Source organism: Acomys minous (genome assembly GCF_964271855.1).
Source record: "Acomys minous genome assembly, chromosome: 3".
In the NCBI taxonomy this organism is placed as follows: domain Eukaryota; kingdom Metazoa; phylum Chordata; class Mammalia; order Rodentia; family Muridae; genus Acomys; species Acomys minous.
The window spans coordinates 70,836,250-70,857,065 of record NC_140485.1 but is presented as its reverse complement, the minus strand read 5'-3'; the positions used below and the strand labels follow the sequence as shown (position 1 = coordinate 70,857,065).

The 20,816-nt window shown below is 45.1% G+C and overlaps 3 protein-coding genes and 1 long non-coding RNA gene across 5 annotated transcripts; 1 reads left to right on the top strand and 3 right to left on the bottom strand.

Moving 5' to 3' along the window:
* Window positions 1-1,204: 1,204 nt before the first annotated feature.
* On the bottom strand, window positions 1,205-2,301 carry WFDC12 (WAP four-disulfide core domain 12). Its single transcript, XM_084774684.1, has 3 exons — window positions 2,087-2,301; window positions 1,830-1,982; window positions 1,205-1,415 (listed from the first exon to the last, which is right to left on the bottom strand). Exons 1-3 carry the CDS (start codon window positions 2,163-2,165, stop codon window positions 1,396-1,398), a joined length of 252 nt encoding a protein of 83 aa, XP_084630810.1. The 5' UTR covers window positions 2,166-2,301; the 3' UTR covers window positions 1,205-1,395.
* A 7,618-nt stretch (window positions 2,302-9,919) lies between these two features.
* LOC311595042 lies at window positions 9,920-12,393 on the top strand. The gene is made up of 2 exons (XR_014778293.1): window positions 9,920-9,999; window positions 11,327-12,393. It is a non-coding gene; the product is annotated as an uncharacterized lncRNA (long non-coding RNA).
* On the bottom strand, window positions 11,285-14,995 carry LOC311595041 (WAP four-disulfide core domain protein 15A-like). 2 transcript variants are annotated; one of them, XM_084777374.1, is made up of 3 exons: window positions 14,832-14,995; window positions 14,531-14,689; window positions 11,285-11,417 (listed from the first exon to the last, which is right to left on the bottom strand). In XM_084777374.1, exons 1-2 carry the CDS (start codon window positions 14,914-14,916, stop codon window positions 14,532-14,534), a joined length of 243 nt encoding a protein of 80 aa, XP_084633500.1. In that variant the 5' UTR covers window positions 14,917-14,995; the 3' UTR covers window positions 11,285-11,417; window position 14,531. The 2 variants fall into 2 exon arrangements, with proteins under 2 accessions (XP_084633500.1, XP_084633499.1); XM_084777373.1 differs by lacking the exon at window positions 11,285-11,417 and adding an exon at window positions 13,835-13,964.
* A 4,430-nt stretch (window positions 14,996-19,425) lies between these two features.
* Window positions 19,426-19,810, bottom strand: LOC311593796 (WAP four-disulfide core domain protein 15B-like; the record flags this gene model as incomplete). The annotated part of the gene is made up of 2 exons (XM_084775216.1): window positions 19,426-19,583; window positions 19,726-19,810. The coding sequence occupies 2 exons, from the start codon at window positions 19,808-19,810 to the stop codon at window positions 19,426-19,428; spliced, it is 243 nt and encodes an 80-aa protein (XP_084631342.1).
* Between the last annotated feature and the right edge of the window lie 1,006 nt (window positions 19,811-20,816).

Genomic DNA, 20,816 nt, shown 5'->3' with positions numbered 1-20,816 from the left:
GATCTCCTCCACATTCCTCTTCCAATTGATGCCCTTTTTTGTCCCTCTTTTTAAAATAACTCATTGAAGGCCTGGCGGTGGTGGCACACGCCTTTAATCCCAGCACTCGGGAGGCAGAGGCAGGCAGATCGCTGTGAGTTCGAGGCCAGCCTGGTCTACAAAGTGAGTCTAGGACAGCCAAGGCTACACAGAGAGACCCTGTCTCGAAAAAAAAAACCCTCATTGAATCCAACTAGTGCTCTTATGCCCACTGGTGTGGGACCATCCACTGGGGCACTGGCAACCCACCATGGGCCATACGACTGAGGAAAGCTGACTCTGCTCCCTCTAGTGGCCATCAGCTGACACGGCTCCTCCACTAAGGGTGGGGCCTCCTGTGCCCCTTCCCTCTCTCTGCCAGATTATTGACTGGATTTGTGCGGCTCTTGCTCTGGCTACAGCTGCTGCTGTCAGTTCATGAGTGTAGGGGTCCTGTCATATGCAGAAGACATTATTTCCTGCAATATTCTAGGATCTCTGGCTTTTCCTTGATGTTTGCTGAGACTTGGTGGTGACTGTTGCGTGATATAGATATCTCATTTAGGATAAACAATTTAGCACTCTATAGTCGCTTTATACTCTGCCCTTTGACCATTTGTAAGGGCATTATTTTTTTTTTAATCACATTACGGACAATTTCATCCTGTTTAGTCAGATCTTTTAAAATGTCATTTAATAAAGTTTTTCAAGACATTTTGTGTGTATTTCCAGAAATACACACACACACACACACACACACACACACACACACACACACACAGAGAGAGAGAGAGAGAGAGAGACAGACAGACAGACAGACAGACACATACACACACACAGAGACACACACACACACACACACACACACACACACACAGAGAGAGAGAGAGAGAGAGAGAGAGACACAGACAGACAGACAGACACATACACACACACACAGAGACACACACACACACAGACACACACACACACACACACACACACACACACAGAGAGAGAGAGACAGACAGACAGACAGACAGACAGACACATACACACACACAGAGACACACACACAGACACACACACACACACACACACACACACACACACAGACACACACAGTGTTGAGCATGGATTTTTAAACTATTAAATTGTGTTAGTCTATTTGGGCCGGTGTAACAAAATACGATAGACTGGGTGGCTTGTAAACAACATTTATTTCTCAGAGTTCTGGAGGTTGGGATGCCCAAGATGCTGGAGGGCCAGGATCTGGAAAGGCCTGGTTTCTGGTCTTTGTCCCTTCTTGCTGTGCCCTGACATGGTGGAAGGGCGAGGCAGTCCTCTGAGACCCCTTTCACGAGGTATCACACCTCACTCATGAGGGTCCCGTCCCGTCTATGAAAGTGGAGGAGAGCCTGCAGGAGAGGGATGCATAAGCTGGGGATGGGGAGGGTAGGCTGCCCCCTCTTTTGAACACAAGACTCAGGGGCCAAGCTTCCCATGGGGGTGCCAATTTCTCCCGTTCTTTAAGTCTGTGGACCCGCAGGGGCAGGAGGTAGGAGGAAAGGCTGGATGGAGCATGACTTGTGAGGACAGCCCTGGGAGGAGGGAGAGCTCAGAGGCTTTTCTCCCTACTCTGCTCTGAGGACATCCCTGCTTTTCTTCTTTGCTCAGAGAAGAAGTTGAAGGCCACTGATCTTTGGGATCTCTCAAGCTCATAACCGTTTCTTTCTGCCTCTCTGCTCCAAGAAGTGCTCCGCCATGCTTTCAGGAGATAGATAGAGACAGGGGAGGTAGGAGGGCCATGCCCAGCAGCGGGCTCTACTTACCGTCCTCCGGTGGCGTCACAGGCTGAACACATCTGTAGCCACACTGCTTGAAACAGCACTTCTTCTGACCCTCACAGTTCCTGTCTCTGTAACACAGGGGGTCCTCTCTCTTGATGCAACGTACGTTGTCTGGCGGGCAAACTCCTGCTTTCTCTTTATTTGGTGGAGGAAGGCACAAGGTTAGAGCAAGGCTCCAGCCCTGGCTATAATCTGGATGCTCCCATCCCAGCTCCACCCCACCCACCTCACCCACGTACCTCCTTTGACTCCATCTCCAGCTACCAGAGGAGAGGAGAGGAGGAGCATTGCGAGGACCAACACACTGTCTGGCCGCATGCTGCCGATGGATGCTCAGGCTGAGGCTGAGGCTGAGGCTGAAGCTGAGGCTGAGAGGCTGAGAGGCTGAGAGGCTGAGAGGCTGAGGCTGAGGCTGAGAGGCTGAGGCTGAGAGGCTGAGACTGGCTTTCTATTGTTTCTGCTGGGAGGGGCAGTGGGCAGGGATGAAGGATTGCTGACGACAGGGAGGCCTGTGCTCTCCAAGCCCTGTCAGAAGTGTCCATCATTTCAAGGGAGGGACTTGGGGCCCCTGAGAAATCTCCTAACTGTGAAATCCTTTGTTTGCACAAGAAGCCTCTTCAAGTTACTGTGTTACCTCACGGGAGAAGGAAGGAAGCACAGAGGGCCGGCCGCTCAAGGACACACAGCCTGGCAGTGGCAGGGCCAGGTTTCTTCAAACCTGCTATTCACCACTGAGGCGTGTTTCTGTGTGTCCCCCTGTAGACAGAGGCCTTCACTTCGTCCTGTCATGTCTGGGGCTCTGTCACACCCAGTTTAAAACTCTCCTGTGTGTTCCAAACCATGCTGCCCTCACAAAGACCATGGCCCTGTCACTGGATGTGTGACTGAAACCTGCTCCTCCCTAAGCCTCACTTTCCTTATTCATAAAATGCAAAGCGCAGTTTCATCTCATTCATAGAAAGTATGTTTTATTTCCTGAAATGCACCCCTACCCCAAAGCCCCACTCAGCGCCTCCTGCACTCACATCCTGGATTGGGGATCTTTTAGGAAGGAATCCAATGGCAGAATATGGTGCTGCGTATGATGCAGGGCAGCGTCTCAAGTCTTTTCTTTGAACTGGCTCTACAGGTGAAAAACAAACAAACAAACAAACAAACAAACAAACAAAACCCATACAAGCCCAGGAACTGGAGAGGAAAAAATACATAAAATGTTAAAAAGAGAAGAGAGATGAGAGTGCTTTTGAGGAAATCCTGCCCTTCACCAGTGTGTTTTCCAAGGCCAGCCCTTTGATGACTTACTGGGTAGGTTACCACACCTAAATTTTGCCCTTTTTTTTTTTGCCTAAGCTGGTTGAGTTAGTTTTCTGCAATTTGCTGCTGGGAGTTTTGAGTACGGTTTGTATTTGAGAATGGGGTGTGTCTACTTCCTGGACTATGACAGGGACTGAGCTGAGGCAGAGTGAAGGAGGGAGGATTCTTCTGGTGTGCTCCTTCCTACTGGGCCGTGAGTCATGGCTCTGGCTCACTAGTACGTCTCTGTCCCAGAGCTGAGGTCTGGGGACTTGGTGAGCAAATACACAAATCCTAGCCTGTGCTGCCTCTTCCTCCCCTCCATCTTTTTATTACTAACTTTCAAAATGTACAGAAGATATTAAAAATGAGAGCAGTGATGCTCATATACCTATATTGGATTGAGCAATTAGTCACAGTTTGGGGTATCTAGACCAATGGTGGTGGAAGCATTTAAAACCTAGCTGCAGGGGTTACATCCTCCTTGCTTAACACTATACACTGTGCAAATCCTAATAATGACCGCCTCCAACATACAAAACGACCATCATATCCTAGAAAACTGACAGTAAATGCTACCTGTGACCCAATGGTACACATTTACTTTTCTGTTCCAAAATATAGCTGTAGCTAATTTTTGTGCGATTTCCTAAAACAAAAACAAACAAACAAACAAAACCAACCCAACTTCACTGTACAGTAAGCCCTACAGATGAAGCAATGCAATTGGGCTTTTTAACCTTTTGAGAACAGCAGCTTTAAACCTATATTTTGTAACAGTTTTTTGTTGTTGTTGTTGTTGTTGCTGTTGCTGTTTTTGTTGTTTTGAGACGGGGCCTCTCCAGAGAGCCTTGGCTCTCCTGGGAACTTGCTATGTAGACCAGGCTGGCCTTGAACTCAGGGAGATGCCCCTACTTCTGCTTGTTAAATGCTGGAATTAAAGGTGTGTGCCACCATGCCCAGCAATTTATAGTAACTTCACAGAGCATAACAGATTAGAACTAAAGAGGCTACCACTGCTCTAAGGCCCAGTGTCTCAAAACTTTCTGCCAATCATGCTTATGTTTTACTTCCTTGGCGGAATTCGATGCTATCAAACCCTGTGGCTTCTGGTTATGGTCACAAGGTGGCGCAAAGGCATCCTCTCCTTGGGACCAAATGCCACATAAGAGGTCATCTTCCTCTCCAGCTGACTTTGGTCTTGGTTTAAAAGAGCGATCTGCTTTCGTTGCTTCGGCCATTCTTCCCTTTCAGGTGGTTGCGAGATGACTCTAACCAGAACCGGAACCGGAGAGCTGGGCCTCGGGGTGCAGGCTTGTTATCTCAGCTCTCTGGAGGGGGAGGCAGGAGGCTCAATGGTTGGGGACCAGCCTGGGCTACGTGGCGAGATCCCCTCCCATCCAACACAACAATAACAGAAGCAACAACGCACCATGACCCCCCCCCCCAATCCAAAACAGCATATTCTGTGTTCATTAACATACGTTTGTAGCTACAGCTAAATGACACTTTTGTCTTGTGTGTAGCATTCTGGGAAAAGCGGAGGAACAAGAACAGGGAGAGTGCGTACATGTGGCGCTCAAGAGCTGAGAGTGGGATGTGCCTATAATGGAAAACAAGAACAAAAACAAAACAAAAGGTGTGGTGGAGATGTTTTAGAGGCAGACGTGCACTGCATCCCTGTTGTGGCGCTCACTACACAAGTCTCTGTAGTTGCTAAATTTTAGGCAACTAGACACCAAATAAATGGCTTTTACTGAATATACTGTGTTAGTCAAGGTTCTCCAGCGTTAAGTGCAAAGCCAGTAGGTTTGGGAGGGGAGTGGCTCTTTAAAGTCGTGGCTCATGTGACTATGGGGGAGGGGGCGAGTGCAGGGGCTGTGGGGTCCGAAATGGCAGGTAACAGTTCCGCTCAGATCTGATGTTGAACTCCGGGTCTAGAAGCACACGTGCTGACAGGCTGGAAACCCAGACAAGAATTATGTCTTGAGAATTCTTTGTTCTTCTAGAAACCTCCTTCTTCCTCTTAATGTTCTCAGCTGATTGGATAAGGCCTACTCATACCGTACCTAGAGTTTCTCCTTTCTGGCCTCATCAGCCTGGCGTCTGCCTCCTGGGTCTTCACTCTTTCTGACCCAACTTAGGCTCCAGACTCTCTCATGCACAAATGTACATAGGGCTTGTGTGTGTGTGTGTGTGTGTGTGTGTGTGTGTGTGTGTGTGTTTTAGGGAGCACAGGCAAGCTGTGAGGGAGGCAAAGAAGAGACATCAGCCCCTGGAAGACACTTTGGGCCAGCCCCCCTGGCCTGCTGGTACCCCAATGTCAGCTGAGCTCACATCTACACCGCTGTGAGCTAAACTCTGCTTGCTTGGAACATTCTGGAAGACTTTCAAGTGTTCTGAGGGCCTCAGAGAGAAAGGCAAGAATAGTGTAAGATGTTGAAGAGGGTCTGGCAGACACTGATGAGTTGTGACGGAGGGTTTCCAGGCTCTGTTATGAAAATAGGTTGCAAGGAGCTGAGCCTACTTTTAAGTGTCCAGGTCAGCTTTGCCTTCAGCCAAGGGATTGGCTGGTTTCAAAATGACAGTTCCCCCCCCTCTCTCTAGTTCTCCATAAGAAAGTCCAATGCTGTGAAGTTATTCACTCTAATTACTTCAAGTTATGGATGTAAAGGAACTGTCTATATTTCTGGGATAAGCCTGAATTAAGCGTCATTTTAGTCAAAGAGAAAGTAACTCTTCAAAATCACACCTCTTGCCAGCTCTTAGGGATGGGATCACTTGGGTATGGGTTTGCTGTGTGCCAAGTGTACTGCAAGGGAGAATTTTGTTTCTGGAATTCAGGAAAGCTGCTCAGTTTACTGAAGTAGGCAGAAAGCCTTGCGCATAAGATGACATAACTATAGCCCCAACTAACAGTAATTATTCATGGGCACACAACATCATTGTGTTAGTAACTACAGCAGCCATAACTCAAAATTCATAATTCAAAAACAAAAATAGCTCTGCCATGCTGTATTTCATGTGGAGGTTCAATTAAGAACACAAGGCTAGGGCTGGGTGTGGTGGCATACGCCTTTAATCCCACACCCTGGAGGCAGAGGCAAGAGGAGTGATGTGAGTTCGAGGCCAGCCTGGTCTACAAAGTGAGTCCAGGAAAGCCAGGGTTACACAGAGAACCACTGTCTTGAAAAACCAGAGAGAGAGAGAGACAGAGAGAGAGAGAGAGAGAGAGAGAGAGAGAGAGAGAGAGAGAGAGAACACGGCTATTGCTATTAAGTTTAAAGTGCCCATATCTTATCAGAGAGGAGAAAGAACTGCCCTTTGGATAACATTCTTTGCCCAAAGAATAGCTGAAGGTGACTTGTGACAGAGGACTCATTGCTGTTAGAATTTCTTTTTTCTTAAAAAAAAAAAGTATTATTTTATGTGTATAATAGGTGTTTTGCCAGCATTTGTGTCTTTGCACCATGTGCATGCATGGTGCCTGAGAGGCCCAGAGGAAGGCAACGAGTCCCCTGGCACTGGAGTTACAGAGTATTGAGAGCCAGCACGTGCGTGCAGAGAATAGGGCCTGGGTCCTCTTGAGAAGCAGCCAGTGCTCGTAGCCACTAGGCTATTTCTCTAGGCCCTTTCAGAAATCTTTCCTTGTTAGTCAATGCTACCATCAAACGAAGACATGATTCAGTTTTATTAAGAACATTGAAAAATGCAATTTACCCATTTTATGTAAGGGACACTGCTAAATCTGCATATAAAATTTGATACCTTGTGACTGTTAGATTACAACGCAGGCCCCTAAGGGGTCGGCACAGCTGCCAATACTCTAGAACGGCTCCCTGAACTTAGCTGGGCCAGATGGCCATGAATAAATAGAAACCTCATTTCTCAGAAACCCTGCGACCTTGTTTATCAGATAACTGCGGTCTCCAAGTTCCCCCCTAAGCGGCCATCCGTCACAGGCAAGAGGACATCTGACACTCATAAACTGGCCTCTATGCACAGGCACAGACCCCTCCCAGTAGACTTGGTCTAGGGATCCTGTCCTACTCAAGACAGGGGGAAAAAAATCTCCTAAGGGGAAGGGATCTGCCCTTAACCCTTCTGGAAGCCTCTGAAGCCTGTTCTCCTGGCTGGGCTGCTATTCTCTATCCCCCCCCCCCCCTTTGAGACAGCCCAGCAGTTCGTTCTCCAATAAACCTTTTTTCTAAGCACAGAGTGGTCTTGTTCAGTGCTTTCGCTGCCCTTGCTTACAGTGTCTATACAACTATTATAAAAATATCAGATGGCAACTGAAAACATGGCATTGAATAAATGGTTTACCTCACACTTTCTCTCCTGGTATTTGTTGCAAAAATTTAGTAGGCTGCAGGGACCATGACATTGGCTTGGCCTAGCTGCCTTGAGAGGCCTGCGTCATAGGTTTTTCAGGTTAGAGTCCTTGACTCCTGGACACAGTGTGCCTTCCTGTGTGTGGGAGACTGATACACTCCCTCAGGCAATGCAGCATTCAGGCCAACTTGTGTTTCTCTCTCTGTTCCCTTAGTAGTCAAGGAAGCATGGAAGCCTGACAGGATAATTGCTCTTAGACATTAATCTTGTGTGCCCTGTATAACTTGAAAAGGTCACTGTATCCGGGAACTACAGCTGTATTGACCCTGGCAATTGCTATCATATTCGGTTTCTGATAAAGGTCACAGCCTCAATTGTGCTGCGGTCCCTCCAACCAGCGTGATTTAATTCCTCGAGGCCATATCAGGTGATGTTGTCCCAGAAAGTAAGCAGATGCAGTTACAGGTGGTCCCAGGAACAGGGACTGAAGTATTGGGATTTCTTTTTTTTAAGTTAAAAGGCGAGGAACTCCTGGGAATCATGTGCACACAAATATAATAAAGCAGGAACATCCATTGGAGGTAAAGAGATGGGACAGACGAGGTTGCTGGAGGGAAGAGTTAAAGCAGAGCACCGTCAGTTGGCGAAATACTTGGAGTCCATTAATGAACTGCAGCCTTCTTTCCCCGAAGAGGGATCTCTGGATCGCAGAACTTGATCTGGGTAGGGAAGAGTGATTCAGGGAGAATTAGATGCAAGGGGACCAGGAAAAAAAGAAAAAAGCTAATTTTCAGCTTCAAAAAAAAAAAAACAATGATAAGTAAAAATGACATGGTTAAGTTTAAAAATAAAAGTGATCAAGGAAAAGCAGAAGTAATCCTGTAAATTGAAAAAAAACAAAAAAAGGATGTGAAGCGATGTTACCTTGTGTCTCTCCGTGAGGAGGTGGAGCTGTCTCCTCCTCCTCCCGCAGATTTTGCTCCCCCACCTCTGGCGCTAATTCCCTCATCTCTGGAACCCTGCCCAGCAAGTGCAGTTCCTGATAACATGGACTCTTTTATTCACTGCTTTGCTTCATTTCCTTCTGAGGTTGGTGGGGAGTTTTCTCACCCTCCGTGAAAATTAACTCAGGTTTTTGGATTTTCTATTTTACCGTTGAGTAAAATGCCTGATCCCAGGGCAAAGAGTTGGAAACGAAATACCTATTTCTTCCTTTATTTTTTTTGTTTTTGTTTTTTGTTTTTGTTTTTTGAGACAGGGTCTCTCTGTCTCTCTATGTTGCCTTGGCTGGCCTGGACTCACATTGTTGACCAGGCTGGCCTCGAACTCACAATGATCCACCTGCCTCTGCCTCCCAAGTGCTGGGATTAAAGGTATGTGCCACCACACCTGGTCTATTTCTTACTTTTTAAAAAACATTTATTTATTCGTTATTATATATACAGTGTTCTGCCTGAGTGTACACCTGTAGGCCAGAAGAGGGCATCAGATCACATTACAGATGGTTGTGAACCACCACGTGGTTGTTGGGAATTGAACTCAGGACCTTTGGAAAAGCAGGCAGCACTCTTAACCACTGAGCCATCTCTCCAGCCCCCTAAATACCTATTTCATTTAAGACTTTTCAGGTTTTTAAGCAGGCTTGTGCTCAGTAAGGACCAACTGCTCCCCCTTTTTATATTGTTTCTCCTGATTCTATTTCTGGGGAAGCTCTTTTTCCATTTGACTGGAGAATATTAGCAAAAGCTGTTTTATTGGGGGTGAATATTCAGAATTATGTCAGGACCAAACTACTAAAAATCAACAAAAGTAAAGTGCCCCTAACTTTTGCAACGTTAACAGGAGAAGGCACGTATAGTGATGCTTAATGGCAGATCACGTATCCTTGTGAGGCTTATCGACAAATCAATGATTTCACTTTACAAGCATGGCATAAGTTACCAGATTTGGAGGAAGGAAAAAAAAAAGAGAGACAGAGGAAGTTTCTAAGATTAGACAGGGGCCTGGTGAGCCATTGTTGGGGCGATCTTTTTTTAAAGGTGATTTTTTAAAAAAATTTAATTTTCTGCCCATTGGTGTTTTGTTTTGTTTTTTCTTTTCCCCTGCATGTTTGTCGTTGTGAGGGTGTCAGATCCCCTGGTAGTGGAATTACAGACCGTTGTTAGCTGCCATTTGAGTGCTAGGAATTGAAGCCGGGTCTTCTAGAAGAATAATCAGTGCTCTTAAGTGCTGAGCCATCTCTGCAGACCCCTGTCAGGGTGATCTTTTTGTGCATTGTGTAAAGATTTTTTTTAGTGTTATTCAAACGCCGACTTCTGCACCAGCAGAGAGCTGAGTACAGGCTGGACTTTGGTATTGTTATTGTGTAAACACTCCCTCCCACACCTTCTGATTGGTTTATTAAAGAGCAGAACGGCAAATCGCTGAGGCAAGAGAGGGGGCAGAGGGAGAGACTGTGGGAAGGAACCTGAGGCGGAAGGAGTTGCCAGCCATGGAAGGAGACACAGGTGCCAGAAATGAAGAAGAGGTAACTGACCACGTGGCAGAATGGAGATTGGTATAAATGGTTTAATTTAAGATGAGGGCTAGTTGGGAACCAGCTGAAGCTATGTCCGGGCATTAACAATTAATGGAGGGCCCCCATGGCATTATTTGGGAGCTGGCAGTCCCAAGGAAAGTCCTGTTTTAAGCTGTATCAGGATTTGTTTTCTGTCTTTTGTAGCAGGCCACTTACCTGATGGTTGGTAGAGAGGCGGGGGTGCCTGTTGTTAAATAACTGACATATAAAAATGCTAAAGGACTACCATACTTGTAAGACAACATTGGCTTCTATGGCGATACACTCAAATGCCTTCATGTACTCAAGGGTTAACTCTGGCTCTGCCCCTCCAAGGACTGACAATGCCTCAACTACTGGCAGTCATTCAACAAGGAGAAAACAATAAACAATGACAAATGGCCCAACTTTATGCCAAAAGTTTGTTGCTACTGCTTTAAAGAGAGTTAAAAAACCAAAAAACCAAACCAAACCAAACCAAACCAAAAAGCTGGGTGTGGTGGCACACGCCTTTAATCCCAGCACTCGGGAGGCAGAGGCAGGCGGATCTCTGTGAGTTCAAGGACAGCCTGGGCTACAAAGCGAGTCCAGGCCAGCCAAGGCTACACAGAGAGACCCTGTCTCGAAAAACAAACAAACAAACAAACAAACAAACAAACAAAAAACCAACCAAAAGCAAAAACAAAAAAAAAACAAACCAAAACAAAGAGAGTTAAAAAAAATCGTTTCCTCTTGCTTTTATTATATACTTTATTATACATATATGGATAGTATTCTGATTTCTACACAAGATAATATTATGCTAAAAGATAAAAATAAAAATTGGATTAATCCTTTAATTTTGTATTCCTCCTAGAAAAAATAAAATTTTAGTTAAGTAAAGACATCACTGGCTTTTATTACATCTTGTCCCTATTTTTTTTTAATCTAACTCCAAGCCTTTTTATAAATTTTGCCAACAGTTTGATATAACCCACTTCACAGGCATTCCTTATGACCCCTCAGGGTCCATCTTTTGTAGAAAGAGGTAATGGACAGCTTAAATATTATTTCAAAATAAAGGAGCGGGGATGAGAGTAATATGGCTTCTCCTCACAATATTTTATTCTCTATTATATATACTTAAAACATTTTACATTTGGGCAAGGATGGCTTAACTGTTACAGAACGTTTTGGGGCCCCCTCCTGAAAAAAATTCATGGTCCCAGTCATTTGGAAAGATGTTATGTCAGCTCAGCGGAATGGCGTGGATCCAGTAATTCTCTGGAGCCAAGGCTGTGTTTGTGTTTACCTTTAGGGTGCAGGAAAGCCAGCATGGATACCTGAAAGACTGACTTGACCTGTGGAAGACCAACAAAGAACTTCCAAAGTGTCTGCGGAAGCTACACCTGAGGGAGAAGAAGAGAACAGGCAATGGGGTTGTCAAGCCGTGAAAATCAGAGTCAGCCTACCAACACTGACTCAAGTGAAAAGCCTAGTAACTAAGGGAGAAGGCCGGGTGAAACCTCAGGAGAAGGATGTGACTGCAAAATCGCTGTTTTTTTATTATGTTGTCTCTGTTGGAGGCATCTGTTACTGCTAAAGCCTATTGGACCTATGCAAATGATCAGCCAGTGTTTCACTTTGTTAACTGGAAAGAGAGTACCATTCCTCTTTATGTCAATGACTCTTGAGATCTTGGGTGGCCCCCTGCTAATCATATTGTCCCCGAGGCAAAGATGGTCACATGATAATTTGAGTATTGATGTTCAGGCCTTACTTGACAAAATATGAACAATTCAGCATTCCAAGTTAGATGAGTTACCCTCTTGCATTGCTGCACAAAACCTGTCGATTTTTTGGTCATTATTTTTCTGTCTCTAATTGCCCTTCTAAACTATGGTCCAGAGAAATGTCGCTGGGAAGTTTTTTGCTAGTTCTACTGGAAGCATTATAACCTTGAGATTGAGCCGGCACTCCACATCTGCTTTAAAGATTTGACTTGCATACATACCCTAATATTTAAAAAAAAAAAAAAGAGGGGGTAATTGCAGCAAACTGTAGAGTTGGCTTGGCCTAGCTTCCTTGAGAAGCATCGGTCATAGGTTTTTCAGGTTAGAGTCCTTGACTCCTAGGACACAGTGTGCCTTCTTGTTCATGAGAATCTGATACACTCCCTCAGGCAATGGAGCATTCGGGTCATGTTGTGCTTCTCTGTATGTTCCCACAGAACTCAAGGCGGCATGGAAGCCTGACAGGACAAATTGGTCTTAGACACTGTGTACCCTGTATAATGTGCAAAGGTGATTGTATCCTGGAAACTACAACTGTATTCACCCTGACAATTGCCATTATATTCTGTTTCTAATAAAGGTCTAAAAAGTCTGGTTGCTCTCAATGAAATTGTCACAGCCTCAGTTGTGCTATGGCCCCTCCAACCAGCCTGATTTATTAATTCCTTCAGGCCATATCAGGTGACCTTGGCCCGGTAAGTAAGGACAGGTGCTTAAGGTAGGCCATGTTCTCAAATCTCTATGGCTGTTGGGGGTTTTTAGGGAAGTTGAAAGCACGGAAGCATGAAGTGAAGAAGTTGAATAGGAAAATGTTTTACTATTAGGGAGATTAAGATGAGCCACGGAGGACCTCTTTATTTAATCACTAATTTATAATGACTTGTTTCAAGAACCTAGCGTTCACTGATGGGGTAGCTATGGTTGACCAGATAGCCCCTGAGATCCTCCTGTCTCCACCTCCCAGCACTGGGATTACAGTAATGGGCCCGGGGATCTGAACTCAGTCAGGTCCCCATGCACACGCAGCAGATAGTTTGCCCACTGAACACCCACCAGTCTTTAAATACCCAGATGAAAGACAGTCCCTGTCTTATTCGAACTCAGTGCTCCAAATCTAGTCCCAGATCAATACACGGGAAGAACTCAGCACCTGTATTTGGGAAGCTGCAGTACTTATAGCGTGCTCGTCCACCTTAGGGTGGTGGGTCTGTCCTTCCTATGGTAAAAACATTAAAACTAGGACCCTAAAATCTCTGGAATCTGATCTATCAAAGACAGAGAAATGGGAGGAAGGGAAGAGAGGAAAAGAGGGCAGAGGGAGGGAGGAAGAAGAGGAGGGAGTGAAGAGAGAAGTCTTACAGAATTCCACGCAGTTAAAAAGTACACAGTGGAGCGGGAGAGATGGCTTAGAGGTTAAGAGCACTGCCTGCTCTTCCAGAGGTCCTGAGTTCGACTCCCAGCAACCACTTGGTGGCTCACAACCATCTATAATGTGATCTGATGCTTTCTTCCGGCATGTAGGCTTAATGCAGGCAGAGCACTGTATGCATAATAAATAATAAATAAATCAATCTTTTTTAAAAAAAAAAGTACACAGTGGATTTAATTTGTTTTGAGTGTTTCTCGAAGAGTTTGTGTATTTAAAGCTTGTCTTCAATGTGGCCATATTGTGAGGTAAGGAGCCTTTAAGTGGTGTGGCCTGGTGGCAGTTGAGTAACATCGTTTGAGTAACATCAGAGACATCTATGCATATCTGGCAGAACTGGAATTATTCCTTTGGGATGGGCTGGTGCCGTCCCTATATTTTTCTGTATGTGCTGCTCTTGACTTTCTCATGTGTTGCCACCAATGTGTGGTGCCGTTCACAAGGTCCTAATTAGAGCTAAACACAGACTGATAGTATGTTACTGAGTCTCCAGAACTGTAAGAGAAATAAACCTTTTTTTTTCCTGTATAAAGTGTCTAGCTTCAAGCAGTTGCCTATGACACCAGGAAACAGTTATCACATAGAGATTTATTTCTTTATTTTGCTTTAATATTAATAAGAATTTAACACGCTAATAGGAGGGGCATACAAGACAGGAGAACTTGAGGTCAGCCATCTAAGATGGAGCCAACAGCACAGCATCTTCCCAATCCCGGTTAAGAAAGGGTTTCAAACATCTAGTAAGAGAAGAATCAGAGATGGGAGCACTTGTAAGCTGTTCTGGGGACAATGTTTGGGGACCCACCGCCATTGAGGGCTGGAGGATTCCAGGCAATTCAACTACAAAATTACAAACTCATAAATCCTTCCTTTTCAACTTAAATGTGAAAAAGAACAAATTGAGAAAAGGGACAGTTGAAAATGACCGTGGCAAAAACAAAACAAACAAACAAACAACAACAACAAACAAACAAACAAAAAACCCATCAATAATTGAGTAGCTTAGAGATAACACTGTCCAAATGGTCCCATTTATACAGGGGAGCCTGGTGCCCATTTCAAGCAGGATGTTACATAGCCCAGGGTGACCTCAAACTCCCCACGGACTCCTAACCCTCTGTCTCAACGTCTCAAGAGCTGGGATAACAGGTGTGGGCCACCGCTTCCTGCTTGAGTGGTATGTTTACTAGGCAACCCCCAACTTAAAAGCTCTCATCATCAGCTCGCTCTAAGACAGACAAGATGAATCCTGAGGCAGGTTTTCTGGGGCAGCACAGAGTACAGCAGGTCTGGGGCCACTCACTTCAAGTCAGCGTTGTCCAAGGTTCCACACACTTCATCTGACAGTAGAAGAAACAGCATTTTTTGATGCCCTTGCATCCTTTATCAAGCTTGCATAAGGATATTAGGACAAACGGGCATTCAAGAAAAAATTCCGGGCAATACCCAGGTTTCGGTGTAGCTGTAGAAAAAAATGTCTTTGAGTGAACGGTGAATAGGAAGGGCCGGTGGGACCATTGCGAGGACCCGTTAGGTGGTTTCTACAGAATTCTAAGAGGAAAACGCTCCCCTACCCTAGTACCTCCGGGACCAAGCCGCATCACCTCGCTTCCTCTGTCGTTTAGGCTGTACTACGCTGAGGCAGAGGAGGATGGCTGTTGTGAGTAGTAAGAGGCAGCTTTGTTTCATCCCTGGAGAGTACTGATCACCCAGTGAGGTTTGCAACAGCGCCGGACTGGCAGATAACCAGCAGGGGGAGCTGTGGTTATAGGTCAGGAAAGCGGAAGTGCATCAGTCTGAACAGGAAGAACTTAAGTGTTTCCTTTCAAGCTCCACCCCTACCCTTTTATAAGAGGAAGTGAGATAATGTCCTCTTTTTACAGTCCAACAGGGTGGCTTGACCCATCCTAATTCGTAAACTATGCGGTACATTCAGGTAGCAAAAGAATTGTTCAGAGGCTATATGTCTGGACTAGCCAACTCACTCTTCTTACCGTGTAGCCAGAAAAATCGAAACACCACTTCTCCGAACACTGCTTAGATAGGGGTGCACGGGAGGCTTTGCTTTTTGCACGATAATGTTTAAGTGCTACCACACCGGTGCAAAGGCAAAGCAAGATAGTATAATGGGCTACCAGCAATATATTTTTTTGGATTTATGGAAATTTTTTTATATGTGCCATGAGATTAAAGAATAAAGCTTATACATAATTTGTACATTTCCTTTCTCTGCTCTGTCTTTTTGAAGAGAGGTTCTTCTGCCTGGTATTAGAAACCTGGCCAGCTATCAAGGGCTAGTGAGGTCATACATCTTGAGTTCTTGACCTAGTCTGGGCTATAGTGAAAAGGGTGGGGAAAGGAAAAAAATAAAGAAAACCCAAAGCCAAATTTAGTATTGTAACGGCGGTATATAAATCAGTCATGTGGGCCCTGGTAGGTCAACCGTGTTCCAGCGGGTGGCCTCACGTTCTAGCATATGGACAGTATAAATTTGACTCAGTGGGTTATTAAAGTACAAAAGGAGACCGTGAAGTTGGGATGGGTTGGAGAGGTGGAGCTAGAAGGAGTTAGGAGAAGGAGTGGAGTGAATATGATTGAAACACATTTTATAACATTCTCAAAAAATATTTTATTAAAAAATAGATAAAACAATCTCTCCAAACAAAAAGATGTCAATTAAAAAAAAAACCCACACATATCTTTAATATAAAGATTAAAAGATAAATTTGTTAAAATGTAAAGCTATAAAAATTCGCTAAGGGAGCCAGGCGTGGTGGCACGAGCCTTTAACCCCAGCACTCGGGAGGCAGAGGCAGGTGGGTCTCTGTGAGTTCAAGGCCAGCCTGGTCTACAAAGCAAGTCCAGGACTGTCAATGCTACACAAAGAAACCCTGTCTCGAAAAAAAAAATTTGCTAAGGGATATGCAATATAGAAAGATTTAAATTATTACATCAAAAATGCGAGTAACAGATGCTGGTGGGGACTCAAAGACAAGGGGTCTTTTTCCATTGTGGCAATGTGAGTCAGTCCAGTTACTATAATGTGCAGGTTCCCCCAAAACTAAAAGTAGATGTATCATATGAACCAGCCATGTCACTCCTGGGCATTTACCCAAAGGACTCTACATACTTTAGAGATACTTGTGGATGAATCATTGTTCATTGCCACACGAGTCACACTAGATAAGCAATGAGCTCAGCCTAGGTGTTCATCCACAGAAGGAGAGTAGAGAAAATGTGGTGTGGTGCCATAAAGAAGAACTTATAATCTTACATGGAATAAGTCACATTCAGCTGCTTCATTGGGTGGTGGTGGCTCATGTCTTTAATCTCAGGACTCAGGAGGCAGGGGCAGGTGGATCTCTGAGTTCGAAGCCAGCCTGACTGAGTTCCAGAAGGGTGTATCCTATGCAGAGAAACTGTGTCTTAAAAAACAAAAGCAAAAACAAAGGGACAAAACAAAAGACAGATGCTTCATGTTTGTGTGTGTGTGTGTGTGTGTGTGTGTGTGTGTGTGTGTAAAGTAGAGGCTGGGAGAGAGAAGGTTGAGATCTTAAAAGAGAGGCATGGAGTAAGTAAAAAAGAGTAATAGAATACATGTCACATGAAATCAAACGAGGGAAGTATTTGAAGGAGGAAAGGAGACCGTCAAGGTACGAGGGATGGTTGGAGGGAGCAAGATCCGTGAGAACTAAGTATAAGGACACATATGCACGAAAATGCCACAAGGAAAACCATTCCTTTGTTAACTGAGAAACAAATAAAAAAAAAAAGCAACAGAAAACAAAATTAACAAGCAAAAATAAGGAACAAAGCCCCCAAAAACAGCAGAAAGGAAATCCCAGAAGCATACGCATCCACTCTGTTGGTATTGCCAGAAATTTTGTTGTACATATATTTTGGAGAATGTAAGTGGGATGTAGTTAGGAATGAAATTGCTGGACCGATGGAGTAGAGGACACGGAGAGGAGCAGCTGCAGTCTACCATCACGAATATGGCAACATCCTCCAACACACATGTCACAATTTAAATAGCACCAATGTATGAGCGATCTGTTGCTCCATGCCTCTTAACTTCAGCACAGCTAGGTACTGTACGCCTTTCCAAGAGCCATTCTGGGAGCCATCTAGTGGGATTTCCCCCTGTGTAATTCCATATTTCCCCAACCTTGGCTGTACCCATTGCATTTTGCCAACTTGACACAAACTCTAGTCGTCTGATAAGAGAAAACCTCAATTGAGAAAATGTCTCCATCAGATTGTCCTGGGGACATGTCTCTGTGTGTGGGTGTTTTCTTAATTAATAGTTGATGAGGTGGGGCTCATTATGGGCATTGCCACCCCCTGCATAAATGGGCCTAGGTTTTGTCAGAAGGCAGGCTGAGCAAGCCAGAGGAAACAAGCCTGTAGACAATATTCTTCCATGGTGCCTATCCTGACTTCTTTTGGTGACAGGCCATGATTGGGAGGTGTAATACAAATAAACCGGTTTGTGGCGGTTTGAATGAGAATGACCATAGGATCATATGTTTGAATACCTGGTTACCATTTGGTGGAACTATCTGGGAAGGACTTGGGGGTGTGGCCTTGGAGGGGGTGTGTCACTGGGAGTAAGCTTTGAGGTTTTAAAAGCCCACATCCCTCCCAGTCTCTCTCTCTCTCTCTCTCTCTCTCTCTCTCTCTCTCTCTCTCTCTCTCTCCCTCCCTCCCTCCCCTCCCAGCCCAATGGTTGTGTATCAAGATGTAAGCTCTCAGATTCTGCTCCAGCACCATGCCTACCTGTTGCCCTGCTCCCCACCATGGTGGTCAGGACTCACCCTCTGAAGCTGTGAACCTCCGTAAGCTCTTCCTTCTGTAAGTCACCTTGGGCATGATGTCTTCACAGACATAGAGAAGTAACTAAGACACTCTCCCTCCCCAAGTTGGGTTTGGCTGGTGTTTTAGTACAACAACAGAAAACTAGAACAGAAATTGGGAGCAGGGAGTGGAATATTGCTGTGATGGACTAGACTTTTTTTTTTTTGGTAAGTAATATAGAAGAGTTTTGGGGCTTTGGGTTGGGAAAACCATTCAGTGCTCAAAACTCAGTGAGGTGCAATGGAAGTTTGAAAAATAGGAATATTGAGGAGTGTACAGGTGGCCACCGCCATTCTACCCTGAATTTGCTTGATTTTGTTTGATCTCTGAAGCGAAGCAGGGTTGGGCCTAGCTAGTACGTGGGTGGGAGAAAGGGTATAGGCAACAGAGGTTGGACCTATGAAGCTTCAGAGGGAAGCAAAGAGTATCCATCACAGTTGAAGTGGCACAGTACATAGCAGATATCTGGTCAGAAGAGATGGAAAGTGCCTAATAATCCACCGGATCCTCTCATGAAACGAATTCTTCCACGTGTGCTCCATAATAGAACTTCTTTTCTCCTTTGTGTGCATCACGGCAAGTATATTTTTGCAGTGCTGGGTTGTAAAACTTCCTTATTTCTAAAGCCCCAGCCTAAGGCAGTTGTTTTTTTTTAAATTGCAACAGAAAAAAAGTAAACAAACACACAACACTTTATTCCTTTGTTTTGTATTCACATTAACAAGTGCTTAACTCGTGGCCTGGGAGGAGCGAGGAGGAGCTGGAGGCCAGGTACCCTAGACTGGGGCTGTAGGACGTGCATCTTCTCAGATTTGTCTAGAAAGAACAGAGATAAGAACATACACAAACTGTGCCGGGGCCATGGTTCTGGATCAGCACGCTCTGGATCCTGCTATGTTCTCTTTTTCCAAGAGCCTTGAGATACCCAGTCAGGGAACTAGGGCCTAAGAGTGAGTTGGCTCTATAAAAGTCGAGTAATAAATTATGATTTTAGGACTCTTTTTTATAATCTAAGGCATAGCGTTAAATGTGTTGTTGCTGTAAGATGTGAAGAAGGACAACTGAAAGAAAGCGAGAGGAACATTCAGTAGCTCTTGAGCTTAGAGATGATCTTATGAGGATGTCCTTGGTGTACAGGGATAGGTGATGCCCCCCCCCCCATGCAGTGGGTGGTGCATTTTCTGGGGAAGGGGGCAATCTCTGGGCAATCCTAATTAATGCATATGCTGATTGCCATGGTGTCCAGAGGTGCAGACAGATCAGAGCTACACTACAAGGCAAAGTGACTCCTCAGAAGGGTTCCAGAAGTGGCACGGAGAACAGCATGGCAGGGTTGCTCACCTAATCCAAAGTATCCCACGGATCCACACAGCGCATCTGACAGTAGTAGAAGCAACACTTTTTGGCTCCCTTGCAGCCTCTGTCACGCTTGCATACGGAAATGAGGACAAAAGGGCAGGAGAGATGAAACTCTGGGCAATACCCAGGTTTGGGTATATCTGCAGAAGAACATCACAAGGTGAGTCTTGGGCACTGGTGAACAGTGAGCTGCCACTTCAAGCATCAGTGCCAAATGTTTCCCTGGACTCCTCGGAGGAAACGCTTCCCTACCCAAGCAGACCCGGGGACACTGTGCCTTACCCACATCCTCCTTGAATGTGGGCTGAGCAAGGTTGCAGCAAAGGAGGATGGTCACTGTGAGCAGAGAGGTGTTCAGCAGCTTCATCTCCCAAGAAAGCCGTCCAGGTGAGCGTGGAGGCCAGGTGGGCTTATATCCGCTTCATGCGCTGGCCGCCATTAGAAGGACCTGTGGTCCACAGAGTAGGACAGCAGAATTAATAGCGTGACGGAATGTTCTAGGGCCTGGGTGGACTGTCCTTTACTCAGGGTGTCACAAAGTTGGCCTTTTCTTCAGGTGTGTTTCATACAGGATACTAGCTGTCAGAAAGAGTAAAGCACTTCTCCCAGACAGTGCATCAAGACTGGGCCAACCCCTGGAACAGTGGCTCAGTGGTCCAGAGATCCTGAGTTCTTTTGGCATGCAGATGTACACGCCAATAGAGCACTCATACAGTAATAGACTGGCCTATCCTCTCTTCTTACCAGAGGTAAAGAGAAATGGGAGCCCCACCCCCACCCATTCTTCTAGGAAGCATTTGGAATTTTACATTCCACACATCAACATTTAAATGCCACTCATGACATCACAAAAACTAGGGGGAGAGAATGGTCTTCTAGCAATACACTATTTAGATTTACCAAAAATGGAATATAAGACTAAGCTTCTTAACTAATATCTCATTTCTTAATTTCGTCATTAATGTCTTCATGTATGTATAGAAGCTTCTGGACTGTGGGTATATAGACATAGATTGTTTCTGTACGCATGCGAAATGGGATGTGTTTGTTATTTGTTTAGTTGGAAATCTTGTTTTTCAGGTTGGAAATCTGTTTATGTAGGCAATGACCAAAAAGTACTTCTGTAAAAACAACAAACAAACAAACAAGCAAGCAAGCAAACAAACAAACAAACAACAGCTTTCCAGCTGCATCCAAGTGACTTAGAACTTCATGTGGAGGCAAAACCTAATCTTAAAAAAAAAAACATTTACTTTTTATTTCTAACTGCATGGCTACATGTGTGTCTGTGTGTGAGCACGTAAGCACAGGTGCCCACGGAGGCAGGGAGAAGGTACTAGAAGGTGCTGCATCCTCCTGGGGCCAGGTGGTTG

What these genes read in the sequence shown, in the direction of transcription:
- WFDC12 (XM_084774684.1), bottom strand. Translation starts at nt 2,165, where the DNA reads ATGCGGCCAGACAGTGTGTTGGTCCTCGCAATGCTCCTCCTCTCCTCT. An exon ending in TGGAGATGGAGTCAAAGGAG is followed by an intron (nt 1,983 to 2,086) that starts GTACGTGGGTGA and finishes CACCAAATAAAG; the next exon opens with AGAAAGCAGGAGTTTGCCCG. An exon ending in TGTGACGCCACCGGAGGACG is followed by an intron (nt 1,416 to 1,829) that starts GTAAGTAGAGCC and finishes CCTCTCCTGCAG; the next exon opens with GCTCTCCTCCACTTTCATAG.
- LOC311595041 (XM_084777374.1), bottom strand. Translation starts at nt 14,916, where the DNA reads ATGAAACAAAGCTGCCTCTTACTACTCACAACAGCCATCCTCCTCTGC. An exon ending in TAAACGACAGAGGAAGCGAG is followed by an intron (nt 14,690 to 14,831) that starts GTGATGCGGCTT and finishes TTTTTTCTACAG; the next exon opens with CTACACCGAAACCTGGGTAT.